This window comes from Salmo trutta, chromosome 21, assembly GCF_901001165.1.
Source record: "Salmo trutta chromosome 21, fSalTru1.1, whole genome shotgun sequence".
Classification (NCBI taxonomy): Eukaryota; Metazoa; Chordata; class Actinopteri; order Salmoniformes; family Salmonidae; genus Salmo; species Salmo trutta.
In genome coordinates this window covers 47,872,212-47,888,109 of record NC_042977.1, presented here as the reverse complement: position 1 = coordinate 47,888,109, position 15,898 = coordinate 47,872,212, and the positions used below count along the sequence as shown (strand labels likewise).

Sequence of the window (15,898 nt, the reverse complement as noted above, 5' to 3'; positions counted from 1 at the left end):
CTCAGAAAGTCAAGAGGTTTTTCCTCTTAGTCAGCAAAGCAATAATAGTCCAGCCAATTCAGGGATGGAATTACATTCCTATAGAGACATGAGCAAACCTCAACTCTGGTTAACATCGAGACTACTCCCTTCGAAGAGGAGGGGTGTGTGTCGGGTACGTTGAACAGAGGATCAAATTGAGAGGCATGGCCTAGTCTGGGGGTAAACAAACCAAATATTGAATTGCATTCCTGTGGACGGAGGACTTCCATGTCCAATTGTACAGGAATGTAACTGGAATCGACCTCAACTCTGGTCAGGGTTTAGCCTAGCAGGCAGGGGTGGGGGGTGGGGTCAGACTGAGCGGGAAGCATGGCTGGCTTGGGGGGGTCAGATATCTCACTCGACACCAGCAAGGACACACACACACACACACAGAACCGAAAGACAAGGGGCCCTCGGTTGTGTCAGCAGGGGGTCTTCCTCTAAACAATATGGTGTAGAGACCAGCCCGGGGAGTTATAGTGACAAGTCCAGGGAGTTGTAGTGACTAGTCCAGGGAGTTATAGTGACTAGTCCAGGGAGTTATAGTGACTAGTCCAGGGAGTTGTAGTGACTAGTCCAGGGAGTTGTAGTGACTAGTCCAGGGAGTTGTATTGACTAGTCCAGGGAGTTGTAGTGACTAGTCCAGGGAGTTGTAGTGACTAGCCCAGCGAGTTGTATTGACTAGCCCAGCGAGTTGTAGTGACTAGTCCAGGGAGTTGTAGTGACTAGTCCAGGGAGTTGTAGTGACTAGCCCAGCGAGTTGTAGTGACTAGTCCAGGGAGTTGTATTGACTAGTCCAGGGAGTTGTATTGACTAGTCCAGGGAGTTGTATTGACTAGTCCAGGGAGTTGTAGTGACTAGTCCAGGGAGTTGTAGTGACTAGCCCAGCGAGTTGTATTGACTAGTCCAGGGAGTTGTAGTGACTAGTCCAGGGAGTTGTAGTGACTAGTCCAGGGAGTTGTAGTGACTAGCCCAGCGAGTTGTATTGACTAGTCCAGGGAGTTGTAGTGACTAGTCCAGGGAGTTGTAGTGACTAGTCCAGGGAGTTGTAGTGACTAGTCCAGGGAGTTGTATTGACTAGTCCAGGGAGTTGTAGTGACTAGTCCAGGGAGTTGTCGTGACTAGTCCAGGGAGTTGTAGTGACTAGTCCAGGTAGTTGTAGTGACTAGCCCAGCGAGTTGTATTGACTAGTCCAGGGAGTTGTATTGACTAGTCCAGGGAGTTGTAGTGACTAGTCCAGGGAGTTGCAGTGACTAGCCCAGCGAGTTGTATTGACTAGTCCAGGGAGTTGTAGTGACTAGCCCAGCGAGTTGTATTGACTAGTCCAGGGAGTTGTATTGACTAGTCCAGGGAGTTGTATTGACTAGTCCAGGGAGTTGTATTGACTAGTCCAGGGAGTTGTATTGACTAGTCCAGGGAGTTGTAGTGACTAGTCCAGGGAGTTGTAGTGACTAGTCCAGGGAGTTGTAGTGACTAGTCCAGGGAGTTGTAGTGACTAGCCCAGCGAGTTGTATTGACTAGTCCAGGGAGTTGTATTGACTAGTCCAGGGAGTTGTATTGACTAGTCCAGGGAGTTGTAGTGACTAGTCCAGGGAGTTGTAGTGACTAGTCCAGGGAGTTGTAGTGACTAGCCCAGGGAGTTATAGTGACTAGTCCATTGGGCTGTAATGACTAGTCCAGGGAGTTGTAGTGACTAGTCCAGGGAGTTGTATTGACTAGTCCAGGGAGTTGTATTGACTAGTCCAGGGAGTTGTAGTGACTAGTCCAGGGAGTTGTAGTGACTAGTCCAGGGAGTTGTAGTGACTAGCCCAGGGAGTTATAGTGACTAGTCCATTGGGCTGTAATGACTAGTCCAGGGAGTTGTAGTGACTAGTCCAGGGAGTTGTATTGACTAGTCCAGGGAGTTGTAGTGACTAGTCCAGGGAGTTGTAGTGACCAGCCCAGCGAGTTGTATTGACTAGTCCAGGGAGTTGTATTGACTAGTCCAGGGAGTTGTAGTGACTAGTCCAGGGAGTTGTAGTGACTAGTCCAGGGAGTTGTAGTGACTAGCCCAGGGAGTTATAGTGACTAGTCCATTGGGCTGTAATGACTAGTCCAGGGAGTTGTAGTGACTAGTCCAGGGAGTTGTATTGACTAGTCCAGGGAGTTGTAGTGACTAGTCCAGGGAGTTGTAGTGACTAGTCCAGGGAGTTGTAGTGACTAGCCCAGGGAGTTATAGTGACTAGTCCATTGGGCTGTAATGACTAGTCCAGGGAGTTGTATTGACTAGTCCAGGGAGTTGTAGTGACTAGTCCAGGGAGTTGTAGTGACCAGCCCAGCCAAGGAAGGTGGGTGGGTGGAGGTTCAGCCAGTTTGTTATGTTTTAAAGGTTTAGCCTTGCCAATTATCTCCCTTTTTTCCTTTAAATGGAACAGTAGAGCTGAGGGAGGAGGAGGGGGAGGAAGAGGAAGAATAGGAGGAGGAGGAGGAGGAGGAGGAGGAGGAGGAGGAGGAGGAGGAGGGGAGGAGGAGGAGGGGGAGGAGGGGGAGGACGAGGAAGAATAGGAGGAGGAGGAGGAGGAGGAGGGGGAGGACGAGGAGGAGGAAGAATAGGAGGAGGAGGAGGAGGAGGAGGAGGAGGAGGAGGAGGTGGGTAGATTAGGCCTAATTTTGTTTGACTAGAGGATGTTTCTCGGAAGACTTGTTTCTCTTAGTCTCACAACTGTGCTCTTCTCGTGCGGAGTGCTAGCCTGTAAGATTCATCATGTTTCTGTGCTGGAAGGTTCACCATAAACTAGCAGCACTGTGTTTAGATGCCCACCCGTTTCTGCATGCTGTGTTACTGATATTAAGGTGTGTCATGATGTCTGTAATGAACTGTTATTCATGTTCATGAGTTCACCTCAACCACTTCCACCTAAAATACTGAACATTTCCTCTGTATATGGGTGGATACCATGCGTGTGTGTGGGTGTGTGACTGTATATGTATGTGTGTGTGTGTGTGTGTGTGAGAGAGAGAGAGAGAGGGGAGGGAGGTAGTTTTCACTCCCCCCTGTAATTCCCTTGCCTTTCCAATACATTCCGCCTCTTCTCCTCATCCTCCTAGTGCAGTGTGTCTGCAGAGGGCTAGGTAGAAAAACAAACCACTCTGGTGTTTCATATCATCAGTCAGTCCTCGGTGAAACATGAACTCACCTACTGTCTAGTGCCAAGCCCAATCCTTAGACCCACAACAGATTACTATAGAACTAGGCTACTACTGATTACTCATCTTGCCAAGCCATAGGGATTGCATCCCAAATGGCCACCCTATTCCCTACATAGTGCACTACTTTTGATGAGATCCCTATAGGTAATAGGGTCCCTTTTTTGAACACAGCCCAAGACCCACTACTGATTACTGCACATAGAGACAAGAAAACATCCCCTCCCGTTTCAGCTGTTTCTGCCCACTGTGTAGCTGTCAACAACCCTGTCAGAATTCAGGGGAGATCCGTCAAGACGGTTTGTAATGAAAGGATAACATAGGGGAGATCCATCAAACTGTTCATATTGAAAGGATAACTCAGGGGAGATCCATCAAACTGTTCATATTGAAAGGATAACACAGGGGAGATCCATCAAACTGTTCATAGTGACAGGATAACACAGGGGAGATCCGTCAAACTGTTCATAGTGACAGGATAACACAGGGGAGATCCGTCAAACTGTTCATAGTGACAGGATAACACAGGGGAGATCCGTCAAACTGTTCATAGTGACAGGATAACACAGGGGAGATCCTCTGTATTAGTACTAGCCTATCACCTGATTGGTTAGTAGGGGCCAATTACTTAACCTAATCATCACTTGTTGCTCTGTACAGTGAGGTATTGTGTTACCGTTTAAAACAAAACAAGGCCTTTTTTTTTTTTTTTTTACTAGTTGGCTAAAGTGGAAAAGAGCAGTTGCATTACAAACATCTTCTCTCAACCACAACTATTTTAGTTTCCTGCCTTACACAACCCCAGTCCGGAGACAGAGAGACGGATATCTACATACTCACTCCATTATCGCTGTCCCTAATGTTGGTGTTGGTAAAGTAAACACAAAAAAAAAGAATGCCATGCTTTGCATTCTCTCTGCCAATGGGTGACCTACGGGTCACAAAGGTCGTAGTTCTGATCCCTCACAGATATGGCTGATTATGTAGTCTAGAATCTATAGTTGTTGAAATTCCAAACTTTTCAATTTTTTTTTTCTCCAAACGAACATATTTTTTTATTCGTACTGTAATTCACTAGAAAACAGTTAGACCTAACAGGCTGATGGTGATCACCTGTCTTTTAGGCTTCTCAGTGGGGAACCATGATGCACATGACATATTTAGGAGTTTGCACTTGGTGACTGTGGTGCAATCGTTATTGTTTTAGATTTCTTTCCTATGTTAATATACTTACTTGACAGATCTGTTATTCTTTCTCATCTTTTCCTGAAAGCCAAGACGGTTATGGCGACTATGTAAATTGGTATTATATTCTGTTTTTTAATAAAAAATGTTACTTGACAGATCTATTTCTCTCCTTGTCCTCTCTTCCAGAAAGCCACGAGGGACTCCCTCAGGGGGTACAGGAGCGGTTGGTCTCCTCTCGTCCAGAAAGCCACGAGGGACTCCCTCAGCGGGTACAGGAGCGGTTGGTCTCCTCTCGTCCAGAAAGCCACGAGGGACTCCCTCAGCGGGTACAGGAGCGGTTGGTCTCCTCTCTTCCAGAAAGCCACGAGGGACTCCCTCAGCGGGTACAGGAGCGGTTGGTCTCCTCTCTTCCAGAAAGCCATGAGGGACTCCCTCAGCGGGTACAGGAGCGGTTGAGGGAGCTGCTCCGTGTTCTCAAGTCTGTCATCGGCAAACACCAGACCCTCAACTCTGTAGACATCCTCAGGGCTGCCGGCACCGTCATCGCTAAGGTCAAAGGTTAGTGTCCTCTCATCCGCACATCTTTTCATTACGTAACAAAAAAAGAAACGGCCCCTTTTCAGGACCCTGTCTTTCAAAGATAATTTGTAAAAATCCAAATAATTGCACAGATCTTCATTGTAAAGGGTTTAAACACTGTTTCCCATGCTAGTTCACTGAACCATAAACAATTAATGAACATGCACCTGTGGAACGGTCGTTATAACACTAACAGCTTGCAGACGGTAGGCAATTAAGGTCACCGTTATGAAAACTTAGAACACTAAAGAGGCCGTTCTACTGACTGAAAAACACCAAAAGAAAGATGCCCAGGGTCCCTGCTCATCTGCGTGAACGTGCTTTAGGCATGCTGCAAGGAGGCATGAGGACTGCAGATGTGGCCAGGGCAATAAATTGCAATGTCCGTACTGTGAGACGCCTAAGACAGAGCTACAGGGAGACAGGACAGACAGCTGACCGTCCTCGCAGTGGCAGACCACGTGTAACAACACCTGCACAGGATTGGTACATCCGAACATTACACCTGCAGGACAGGTACAGGATGGCAACAACAACTGCCCGAGTTACACCAGGAACGCACAATCCCTCCATCAGTGCTCAGACTGTCCGCAATAGGCTGAGAGAGGCTGGACTGAGGGCTTGTAGGCCTGTTGTAAGGCAGGTCCTCACCAGACATCACCGGCAACAACGTCGCCTAGGAGCACAAACCCACCGTCGCTGGACCAAACAGGACTGGCAAAAAGTGCTCTTCACTGACGAGTCGCGGTTTTGTCTCACCAGGGGTGATGGTCGGATTGGCATTTATCATCGAAGGAATGAGTGTTACACCGAGGCCTGTACTCTGGAGCGGGATCGATTTTGAGGTGGAGGGTCCGTCGGGGTCTGGGGCGGTGTGTCACAGCATCATCGGACTGAGCTTGTTGTCATTGCAGGCAATCTCAACGCTGTGCGTTACAGAGAAGACATCCTCCTCCCTCATGTGGTACCCTTCCTGCAGGCTCATCCTGACATGACCCTCCAGCATGACATTGTCACCAGCCATACTGCTCGTTCTGTGCGGGATTTCCTGCAAGAAGAGCCCGGATCTCAATCCCATTGAGCACGTCTTGGACCTGTTGGATTGGAGGGTGAGGGCTAGGGCCATTCCCCCCAGAAATGTCCGGGAACTTGCAGGTGATTTGGTGGAAGAGTGGGGTAACATCTCACAGTAAAAACTGGCAAATCTGGTGCAGTCCATGAGGAGGAGATGCACTGCAGTACTTAATGCAGCTGGTGGCCACACCAGATACTGACTGTTACTTTTGATTTTGACCCCCCCCCCCTTTGTTCAGGGACACATTATTCCATTTCTGTTAGTCACATGTCTGGAACTTGTTCAGTTCATGTCTCAGTTGTTGAATCTTGTTATGGTCATACAAATATTTACACGTTAAGTTTGCTGAAAATAAACACAGTTGATAGTGAGAGGACGTTTCTTTTTTTTTGCTGAGTTTATATTCTTTATTTTATTGATATAGGAAAGGTAGGAGAAATTGAGTCAGAAGAGAAGTTTCTGTCCCATGCTGCCTCTGATAGCCTGGGCTGTACATACAGGCCATCTCATGCACACTTCTGATTGGCTCTTCTGAGATATCCACACTTCTGATTGGCTCTTCTGAGATGTGACTTTCTCCAACAGTACTTTTGATTGTTCAAGATATTTAATGCCTACATATCAGCAAGCATATTTTTGTATATTTTTTGGAAAAAAAATAATTTACACAACAGTTTCATTCACACACCGAGATTGGCTCTTTTGAAAAGATACTACCGCTCGGATTTCTTCAAATGTTCATTGGAAAAAAATCTATCTAGGAAGATGTCCTTTTGACTGCGTTGGGACGCGTCTGTTAGAAGTATCACTCAGCCTAATATTACTTCTGAAAGTATGTTATGAGGTGACAAGAACTGATCATTGTCTGTACGGCGCCACGCTGACAAAGAACTGATCATTGTCTGTACGGCGCCACGCTGACAAAGAACTGATCATTGTCTGTACGGCGCCACGCTGACAAAGGGACCCACAGTTTTTACTTTCTAGTCTCTTGTCCTGAAAACCCAGAGAATTTCTGTACACTCCCAAGACAATGGACCATAAAGTATTTTTCTTCTTCTTCAGTCTACCTAAACGATACAAACCAGAGGAATCGCAACTCTGCTGTTTTTTTTATCTGCCAGAAATGTGATTTTTCCTCTGAAGGGGGGAGATTCTTCATTTGGCTTCAGCACAAGAATGTTCCAGAACAGTGTAGAACTGGGTCCCAATTGGCACCCTCTTCTCTACATAGTCCTATGGGCCTTGGTCAAAAGTAGTGCACTATTTAGGGAATCCTGTTGTAGCTGTCCTAGGATTTGACATTCCAGCTTCATGCGGCGGTTGGCGTGGCCTTCTCGAAATGTGTGTGACGGCCAAACGTCTTCCCATGCAGCTCCATTCTTAGTTCCTTTATGGGTGACTCAAACACACACGCACACACACACACACATTGACTCACTGTTTGTCAGACAGATAGATGCCTGTCTCTGATCTGAGCATCATTCTGACCCAGAATGCATCTCCCTCATGTTGACACTGAGAGGTGCTTCAAAATATGCTCAGAATGCAGAAAGGGAACCAAGAAGAAGGAATCGTCATCACGATGGAAACAAGGCATCCTGTCAGGTGCTTTTCTTCAGTTCGTTCACTAGAGCATCAGGTAGCCTTCCCTGTAGCTCAGTTGGTAGAGCATGGTGTTTGCAACACCAGGGTTGTGGGTTCGATTCCCACGGGGGGCCAGCACAGGAAGCAAATGTATGAAATTGTATGAAATGTATGCATTCACTACTGTAAGTCGCTCTGGATAAGAGCGTCTGCTAAATGACTAAAATGTAAAAAAAAAAATGTACAAAAATGTAGTGAATGTCACTCTAGTGCCGAGATATTCAGTTAGGGTCGGGACCCTGCAGTGGGGTCACCCCAAAAAAAAGATACAAAATGTTATAAATTGGAACCAAATAATAAGAGTACAAACGTTTTTGAGAAAGATAATTATTATTATTATTAATTTTTTTTTAGTAAATGTGTTTATTGGTTTCTTTTCATTTTGATGAGAGATGAAAATGTAATGAATTGAAGATTATTTGTTGATGTAAAAATCAAAATGTACCGATTTTTAAGGTCATTAGATTTGGGGTCGCAAGAAATTATTGGGGAAAAAATGGGGTCCCTAGACATTCTGACAGAAAGAATGGGGTCCCCGCTGAAGAAGTTTGAATACCAATGCTGTTATGGTATTCGAGAGCAAGAGTTGTATTTGACAATGAATCAACTTTACATTTAAACTTTACAGTTCCTTCACATTTAAATTATTCTTCTATTACAAACAGTTCTGAATCCTGGCCACTAGGTGGTGAGTTCTGTTTGGTTGCTTGGACATGGAGGACACATGGGGGACACATGGAGGAAACATGGAAGACACTTGGAGGACACTTGGAAGACACTTGGGGGACACATGGAAGACACTTGGGGGACATGAACATGAACTAGTCTACTACTAGTTTAACGGTTGTAGTCATCAATTGTCCCATTAAAAATCACCCGTATTAATAAACTGATTTCAATTAAAACTTCACATTTCTCTAGTATAGGCTACTAATCGTAATGAACGATAGGAGCAAAAATACCTGCGATAAGTGATCGGTGTGGTCGTTGCTGTTTAAGTTCATCAGCCCTAGTCCTAGTCCATACAATTACTGTATACACTTTTTCCTCTAGTCTCTGCAGATCTCTTCACGCTTTTACACTGTTTTTATGACGTAAAGATCCTTTCAATGCACAACAACATCTGATGGAAACATACACAGCAACATCCCCAAAGTGAAATCTATTGTCGTGTTGACTATACAGTACTTTATAGTCCTGCCTCTTCAGATCCGGGCCCGTATTTACAAAGCGTCTCAGAATAGGAGTGCTGATCTAGGATCAGTTGTATTTATTTGTATTATAATGGATCAGATTAGATGGAAAAGGAAGAACCTGATCCTTGCTCATTGAAAGCACATCTGACCTAAGCTTTCTCTCCCCTGGTCATGTTCCAGACACTGGTCTGAACATTTGTTTTCCACCTCTCTCTCTCTCTCTGCTGTTTCTCTTTGCTGTCTCGTCTCTCTCTCTGCTCTCTTCTCTCTATGCTCTCTTCTCTCTCTGCTCCCCTCTCTGCTCTCTTCTCTCTCTTCTCTTCTCTCTCTTTTTGCTCTCTCTTTGCTCTCTCTCTGCTCTCTTCTCTCTCTTTGCTCTCTCTCTGCTCTCTTCTCTTTCTGCTCTCTCTTTGCTCTCTCTCTATTTGCTCTCTCTGCTCTATTTGCTCTGTCTGCTCTCTCTTCTCTTTCTGCTTTCTTGCTCTCTCTCTCTATTTGCTCTCTCTCTCTGCTCTCTGCTCTCTCTGCTCTCTCTCTCGCTTTGCTCTCTCTCTCTATTTGCTCTCTGTCTCTGCTCTCTTTGCTCGCTCTGCTCTCTGCTCTCTCTCTCTCTCTTTGCGACCCTTTCCTGAGCCTATTCTGCCGTTATTGGATCCCCTGTTATCATATGCAAATGAGCCCAGAATTGGTCGATAGTGTACACCTGACAATAAAAATAAGTGGTACCTACCAAAGACAGAATGACCCGTCGTTAAACACTTTCCCTCACTAAGAAACACACTGCACCGGCTCATTGTGATCACTGAGTGTTCTCATGCAGTGAAGGGAAAGGAATGTAACAATGGCTCCTGGCCCGGCCTTGAATAATGCAGTTCCCGTATTTGTCGGGTTGTGATTGGTGGCAGCCAGCGCTGGGATCATTGTTGTAGAACTGTAGGATATCCTGAGGAAGACGCTCAACGCTCCGGGCCTCCTACAGCACAGCAGCATTCAGGGGCAGGGCCAAGAGGCACCTCTATATACTTCTCTTCCACCCCATTGGTCTCCTGAGGTGCTGCCCTGGCCTGGAACGTGGGTTAACGTGGGTTAACGTGGGCTGTGGGTTGCTCCCTCCTCTCCAACCCCCTTCCGAAGGTACCAGTAGACAAGATTATATTTGTAGAGGGACTGAACATCAACAATGACAAACATCAACAGAGATTGATTTGACTTTTAGTTTTAGTTTTGTGTTGGTTGGTTGGTTGGTTGGTTGGTTGGTTAGTTGGTTGGTTGGTTAGTCATCCCTCCTGCATTATCAGGAGAAAGTGGAAGTGTTTAAGAAAGGGTTTTGGAGAGAAGACTGCTCTGCTGTACTGGGAGGGGAGAGAAGACTGCTCTGCTGTACTGGGAGGGGAGAGAAGACTGCTCTGCTGTATTGGGAGTGGAGAGAAGACTGCTCTGCTGTATTGGGAGTGAAGAGAAGACTGCTCTGCTGTATTGGGAGGGGAGAGAAGACTGCTCTGCTGTACTGGGAGGGGAGAGAAGACTGCTCTGCTGTACTGGGAGGGGAGAGAAGACTGCTCTGCTGTACTGGGAGTGGAGAGAAGACTGCTCTGCTGTACTGGGAGGGGAGAGAAGACTGCTCTGCTGTATTGGGAGTGGAGAGAAGACTGCTCTGCTGTATTGGGAGTGAAGAGAAGACTGCTCTGCTGTACTGGGAGGGGAGAGAAGACTGCTCTGCTGTATTGGGAGTGGAGAGAAGACTGCTCTGCTGTACTGGGAGGGGAGAGAAGACTGCTCTGCTGTATTGGGAGTGGAGAGAAGACTGCTCTGCTGTATTGGGAGTGGAGAGAAGACTGCTCTGCTGTACTGGGAGGGGAGAGAAGACTGCTCTGCTGTACTGGGAGGGGAGAGAAGACTGCTCTGCTGTACTGGGAGGGGAGAGAAGACTGCTCTGCTGTACTGGGAGGGGAGAGAAGACTGCTCTGCTGTACTGGGAGGGGAGAGAAGACTGCTCTGCTGTACTGGGAGGGGAGAGAAGACTGCTCTGCTGTACTGGGAGTGAAGAGAAGACTGCTCTGCTGGGAGGGGAGAGGAAACTAAGTCAACAACACTGTGGTTCAGACTTCGTGGCTGAGCAACCACGACAGAACCAGGAGGTTATCAGAGTGTTAGCTCAGATTGATTGACTGTGCAGGCGGGACAGGTGACTAGAAAGAAACAGACAGGGTAAGTTTTACGATGGTCGTTTGAAGATTTTCTCAGTGTCGTCGACGAGTTTAAGCTGCCTGAGTCGTTTCCTGTGGCGGGGAGACAGGAAGTGAAGTTGGATTTCTGTCTTCTCTCTCTCTCTCTCTCTCTGTCTTTCTCTTGGGCTGCTTTCTGCAAATGTCCTCTTGCTTACTGAACTGAACTGTTTCCTGTGTGAGAAAGCTAACGTGCGCCGACGTCTTCTCGAAGATTCGTCGACACTTTGTTGTCCAAAAAGCGATTGGACAACATATTTCCGGAATGCTAACAGGAAGGGAAATATGGCTGTAATGTTGACAGGCTCAGTGACTATGTGACCTGTGTTGAAGAGGATTGATTGACAAATTGGAAACCTATATTACCACAGGATAATCGATTGGATAGATGGTTTGTTTTGCACCATTCTCTTCTACTCTTCAAAAAAGATTTTCAATGCATTTTTTTGGACACACAGAAAGATGGCCCAAATGGACATCCTTGACTGTATTCCTGTTAGTCTCTATGTACTGTATGTCTATATCAGTGTGTTTTAACATCCTTGACTGTATTCCTGTTAGTCTCTATGTACTGTATGTCTATATCAGTGTGTTTTAACATCCTTGACCATGTTCCTGTTAGTCTCTATGTACTGTATGTCTATATCAGTGTGTTTTAACATCCTTGACTGTATTCCTGTTAGTCTCTATGTACTGTATGTCTATATCAGTGTGTTTTAACATCCTTGACTGTATTCCTGTTAGTCTCTATGTACTGTATGTCTATATCAGTGTGTTTTAACATCCTTGACTGTATTCCTGTTAGTCTCTATGTACTGTATGTCTATATCAGTGTGTTTTAACGATTTTGCCCAGTTTATCGTTGAAAGGGACCATCCCTGAATGGTACCATCACACTGATAACCAGCTTTCTGGTTTCCATCACTGTTTCCTCACTATCTGCTCCCCAACAGAAAGATAGGAAGTTATGAAATGTAGCCTATTTTTAAACCTAGACCCTAGTGAATTAATGAATGGCTGTTCATTTAATTCAATCAGCACAATGAACGAAGTCATTCTACTGTGTTGCTCTAATAGGACGACCGTGCTACTTGTTATGACTGTGTTGCTCTAATAGGACGACCGTGTTACTTGTTATGACTGTGTTGCTCTAATAGGACGGCCGTGCTACTTGTTCTGACTGTGTTTATCTAATGGGACGACCGTGCTACTTGTTATAACTGTGTTGCTCTAATAGGACGGCCGTGCTACTTGTTATAACTGTGTTTATCTAATGGGACGATCGTGCTACTTGTTATAACTGTGTTTATCTAATGGGACGACCGTGCTACTTGTTATAACTGTGTTGTGTGTGTTGGTATGTCGATGACATACGGCTCCGTTGTGTGTTCTAGCTTTATGACCAGGCTAACTCTACGACTGCTTTTGTTGCCTGTTTGCTGGCTGTTGATGAATGTGATTTGGTCTCTGGTTGAAGTTTTCATGTGGGGTTTTATCACTTTCCAACAGGCATTAACTTCAAGGAAGTGAACCAAGAAAACAAAAAGGCTATATTTGGCGACATATACACGTCCATTGACAGTTTGGCATTCACATTTGGCAATGTGTGAGTACGACGTTTGTTTACCTTTCAACACTGTTGGCTTTGAGTGTCTCTTGTCACAGAGCCAGGGATTTAACCAGGGATTGTGGGAAAGATTTAGGCCTAAGCCTACTAACAGTCAAAAGACCATTACTTTCTTGTAAACAGTACAATTAATGAAAAAGGTTAATATTTATACTATGTCACCACATTAACGTTTTATTTCATCCAAACTGAGCATTGTTAGTTGATGGTATAAATAAATATGTAAGAACTGTTTATGTTTTACACTTATCTTTATACTATGGTCTTGGACACTTGACATTGTTATTTCATGGCATAGATATGTTATAATCTTTAGTCTCTGATCTTTAGTTTCGTTAGTCTTGCTCACTTGATGTTGTTATTTATGACGACTCGTCCTCTCTCTCTCTCCTCAGAGTGTCTGACTTCCTTATGGGAGATGTGGACAGCCAATCAGGGTTGGGGATCCCCCAGACCAGGAGAAGCAGGGTAAGCCAATCAGGACTCACACATCAAGGGTGCATTCAGAATGCTTGAAATGTAGGCTGAACAGTGTTGAGTTGAATGTTTAGTTTACTGAACCGTATCAGTAGAGTATATAGAAGAGCAATATGTTGGTAGAGTATAAAATATATGTATTTTGTTTCATTTCTAGTCTTTTGACAACCTCTCTGTGGATTCTGGGGGGTATGTTTCAGAGAAGAAAGGCCTTGTGGGTAAGTGTCTCGCTTCGCTCCTTCCTCTTTCTCTTTCTTTTATTGTCTCTTCTTTTCCCCTCCCTCTTCTTGTTTCTGTCTTCTTCTTGTTTCTGTCTTCTTCTTGTTTCTGTCTTCTTCTTGTTTCTGTCTTCTTCTTGTTTCTCTTCTTGTTTCTGTCTTCTTCTTGTTTCTCTTCTTCTTGTTTCTCTTCTTGTTTCTGTCTTCTTCTTGTTTCTCTTCTTGTTTCTCTTCTTGTTTCTCTTCTTCTTGTTTCTCTTCCTGTTTCTCTCTTCTTCTTGTTTCAATCTTCTTGTTTCTCTTCTTGTTTCTCTTCTTGTTTCTCTTCTTCTTGTTTCTCTTCCTGTTTCTCTCTTCTTCTTGTTTCAATCTTCTTGTTTCTCTTCTTGTTTCTCTTCTTCTTGTTTCTCTTCCTGTTTCTCTCTTCTTCTTCTTTCGTCTTTCATCTGCACCAGGGACGGCGGCCCCGGTTGCCCGACTCTGTCGGGGTCTCAACTTACTGTTGACAGTTAGAATAGTAGAATACACAAGGTGCAATTCTGAAATTGGCTTGTGCATAAGTAGTTTTTCTCATGTTATGTTAGTCACTGACAGTCACACAATGAGTCGCTCCGTGTCATTTCAGCAAGCCATAACACCCACCATCTCAGATTGTTTCTGTAGTTAGAAACATATGATGATTATTCCTGCAACATTATTTTGTTGAAATTGAATTTGATCTCTTGAGAAATTAAGCTAATAGATTGCACCCAAATTGGCCCTTTTTTAATTTTTAGGACTCGCATAATATTAAATAAATATAGTACCCAACATCCGATTTGAACTAAACTTCTTTCTACCGTTGAGTAAGACATGAGCAATCCAACAAAATGGTCAAAAGCCATCCACGGACCCCCCCACACCCCCCACATCCCATGCCACTCCCACCCCAACAACCAGTGTACATTATCAGTTCTATATGTCTGACAAGTAGTATGAAGCTGTTGCTTGGAGTATTGCTTCTTCATACTATGTATTCCCAGTGAATCTGGTGATGTATTATTTACCATAAATTAGTGAGAAAGTATCACGTTTTGCCCAGTAGATGCTGCTGTTCTTACTACTGTCACAGCCTTTTTATCCATTTTGCAGGTCTCTAAAATGAATCACAACATTTTATTTATTTATGTATGTATGCATGTATGCATATATATATATATGTGTGTGTGTGTGTGTGTGTGTGTGTGTGTGTGTGTGTGTGTGTGTGTGTGTGTGTGTGTGTGTGTGTGTGTGTGTGTGTGCGTGCGTGCGTGCGTGCGTGCGTGCGTGCGTGCGTGCGTGCGTGCGTGCGTGCGTGCGTGCGTGCGTGCGTGCGTGCGTGCGTGCGTGCGTGCGTGCGTGCGTGCGTGCGTGCGTGCGTGCGTGCGTGCGTGCGTGCGTGCGTGCGTGCGTGTGTATAAAATGTTGTGATTCATTTTTGAGACCAGCAAAATCTATATAGAGATTTTCGATCAGAAAAGGTTTGGGGGCCAAATAAAACCTCCTAGTTGATGGGCTGCCAGTTGGGGAACCCTGTTATAGAAGGTAAAGTAAAAACCCAAACCGGTCCAATATATAGTAAAATACATTATACTGCCCCTCCCAGTTGGGTATCACTTTTGTGAGGTTTTATCACTTCGATGTCACTGCTCCCAAGTGCAGCCCTCAGCGTGTTTACAGCTGGGACAGAAGAGGGTCATTAGACAGCCCACAGCGTGTTTACAGCTGGGACAGAAGAGGATCATTAGACAGCCCACAGCGTGTTTACAGCTGGGACAGAAGAAGGTCATTAGACAGCCCACAGCGTGTTTACAGTTGGGACAGAAGAGGATCATTAGACAGCCCACAGCGTGTTTACAGCCGGGACAGAAGAGGATCATTAGACAGCCCACAGCGTGTTTACAGCTGGGACAGAAGAGGATCATTAGACAGCCCACAGCGTGTTTACAGCCGGGACAGAAGAGGATCATTAGACAGCCCACAGCGTGTTTACAGCTGGGACAGAAGAGGGTCATTAGACAGCCCACAGCACGTTTACAGCTGGGACAGAAGAGGGTCATTAGACAGCCCACAGCGTGTTTACAGCCGGGACAGAAGAGGATCATTAGACAGCCCACAGCGTGTTTACAGCTGGGACAGAAGAGGGTCATTAGACAGCCCACAGCGTGTTTACAGCTGGGACAGAAGAGGGTCATTAGACAGCCCACAGCGTGTTTACAGCTGGGACAGAAGAGGGTCATTAGACAGCCCACAGCGTGTTTACAGCTGGGACAGAAGAGGGTCATTAGACAGCCCACAGCGTGTTTACAGCTGGGACAGAAGAGGGTCATTAGACAGCCCACAGCGTGTTTACAGCTGGGACAGAAGAGGGTCATTAGACAGCCCACAGCGCGTTTACAGCTGGGACAGAAGAGGATCACTAGACAGCCCACAGCGTG

The 15,898-nt window shown here is 45.5% G+C and overlaps 1 protein-coding gene across 1 annotated transcript in view; it reads left to right on the top strand.

The window, feature by feature from the left end:
• The window catches only part of LOC115157594 (rho GTPase-activating protein 29-like), a 78,986-nt gene that overhangs the window by 19,178 nt on the left and 43,910 nt on the right, over nucleotides 1-15,898 (top strand). Inside the window, 4 exon segments of the mRNA XM_029705979.1 lie at nucleotides 4,585-4,956; nucleotides 12,630-12,726; nucleotides 13,143-13,215; nucleotides 13,382-13,442. Coding sequence (XP_029561839.1) covers nucleotides 4,585-4,956; nucleotides 12,630-12,726; nucleotides 13,143-13,215; nucleotides 13,382-13,442 — 603 coding nt within the window.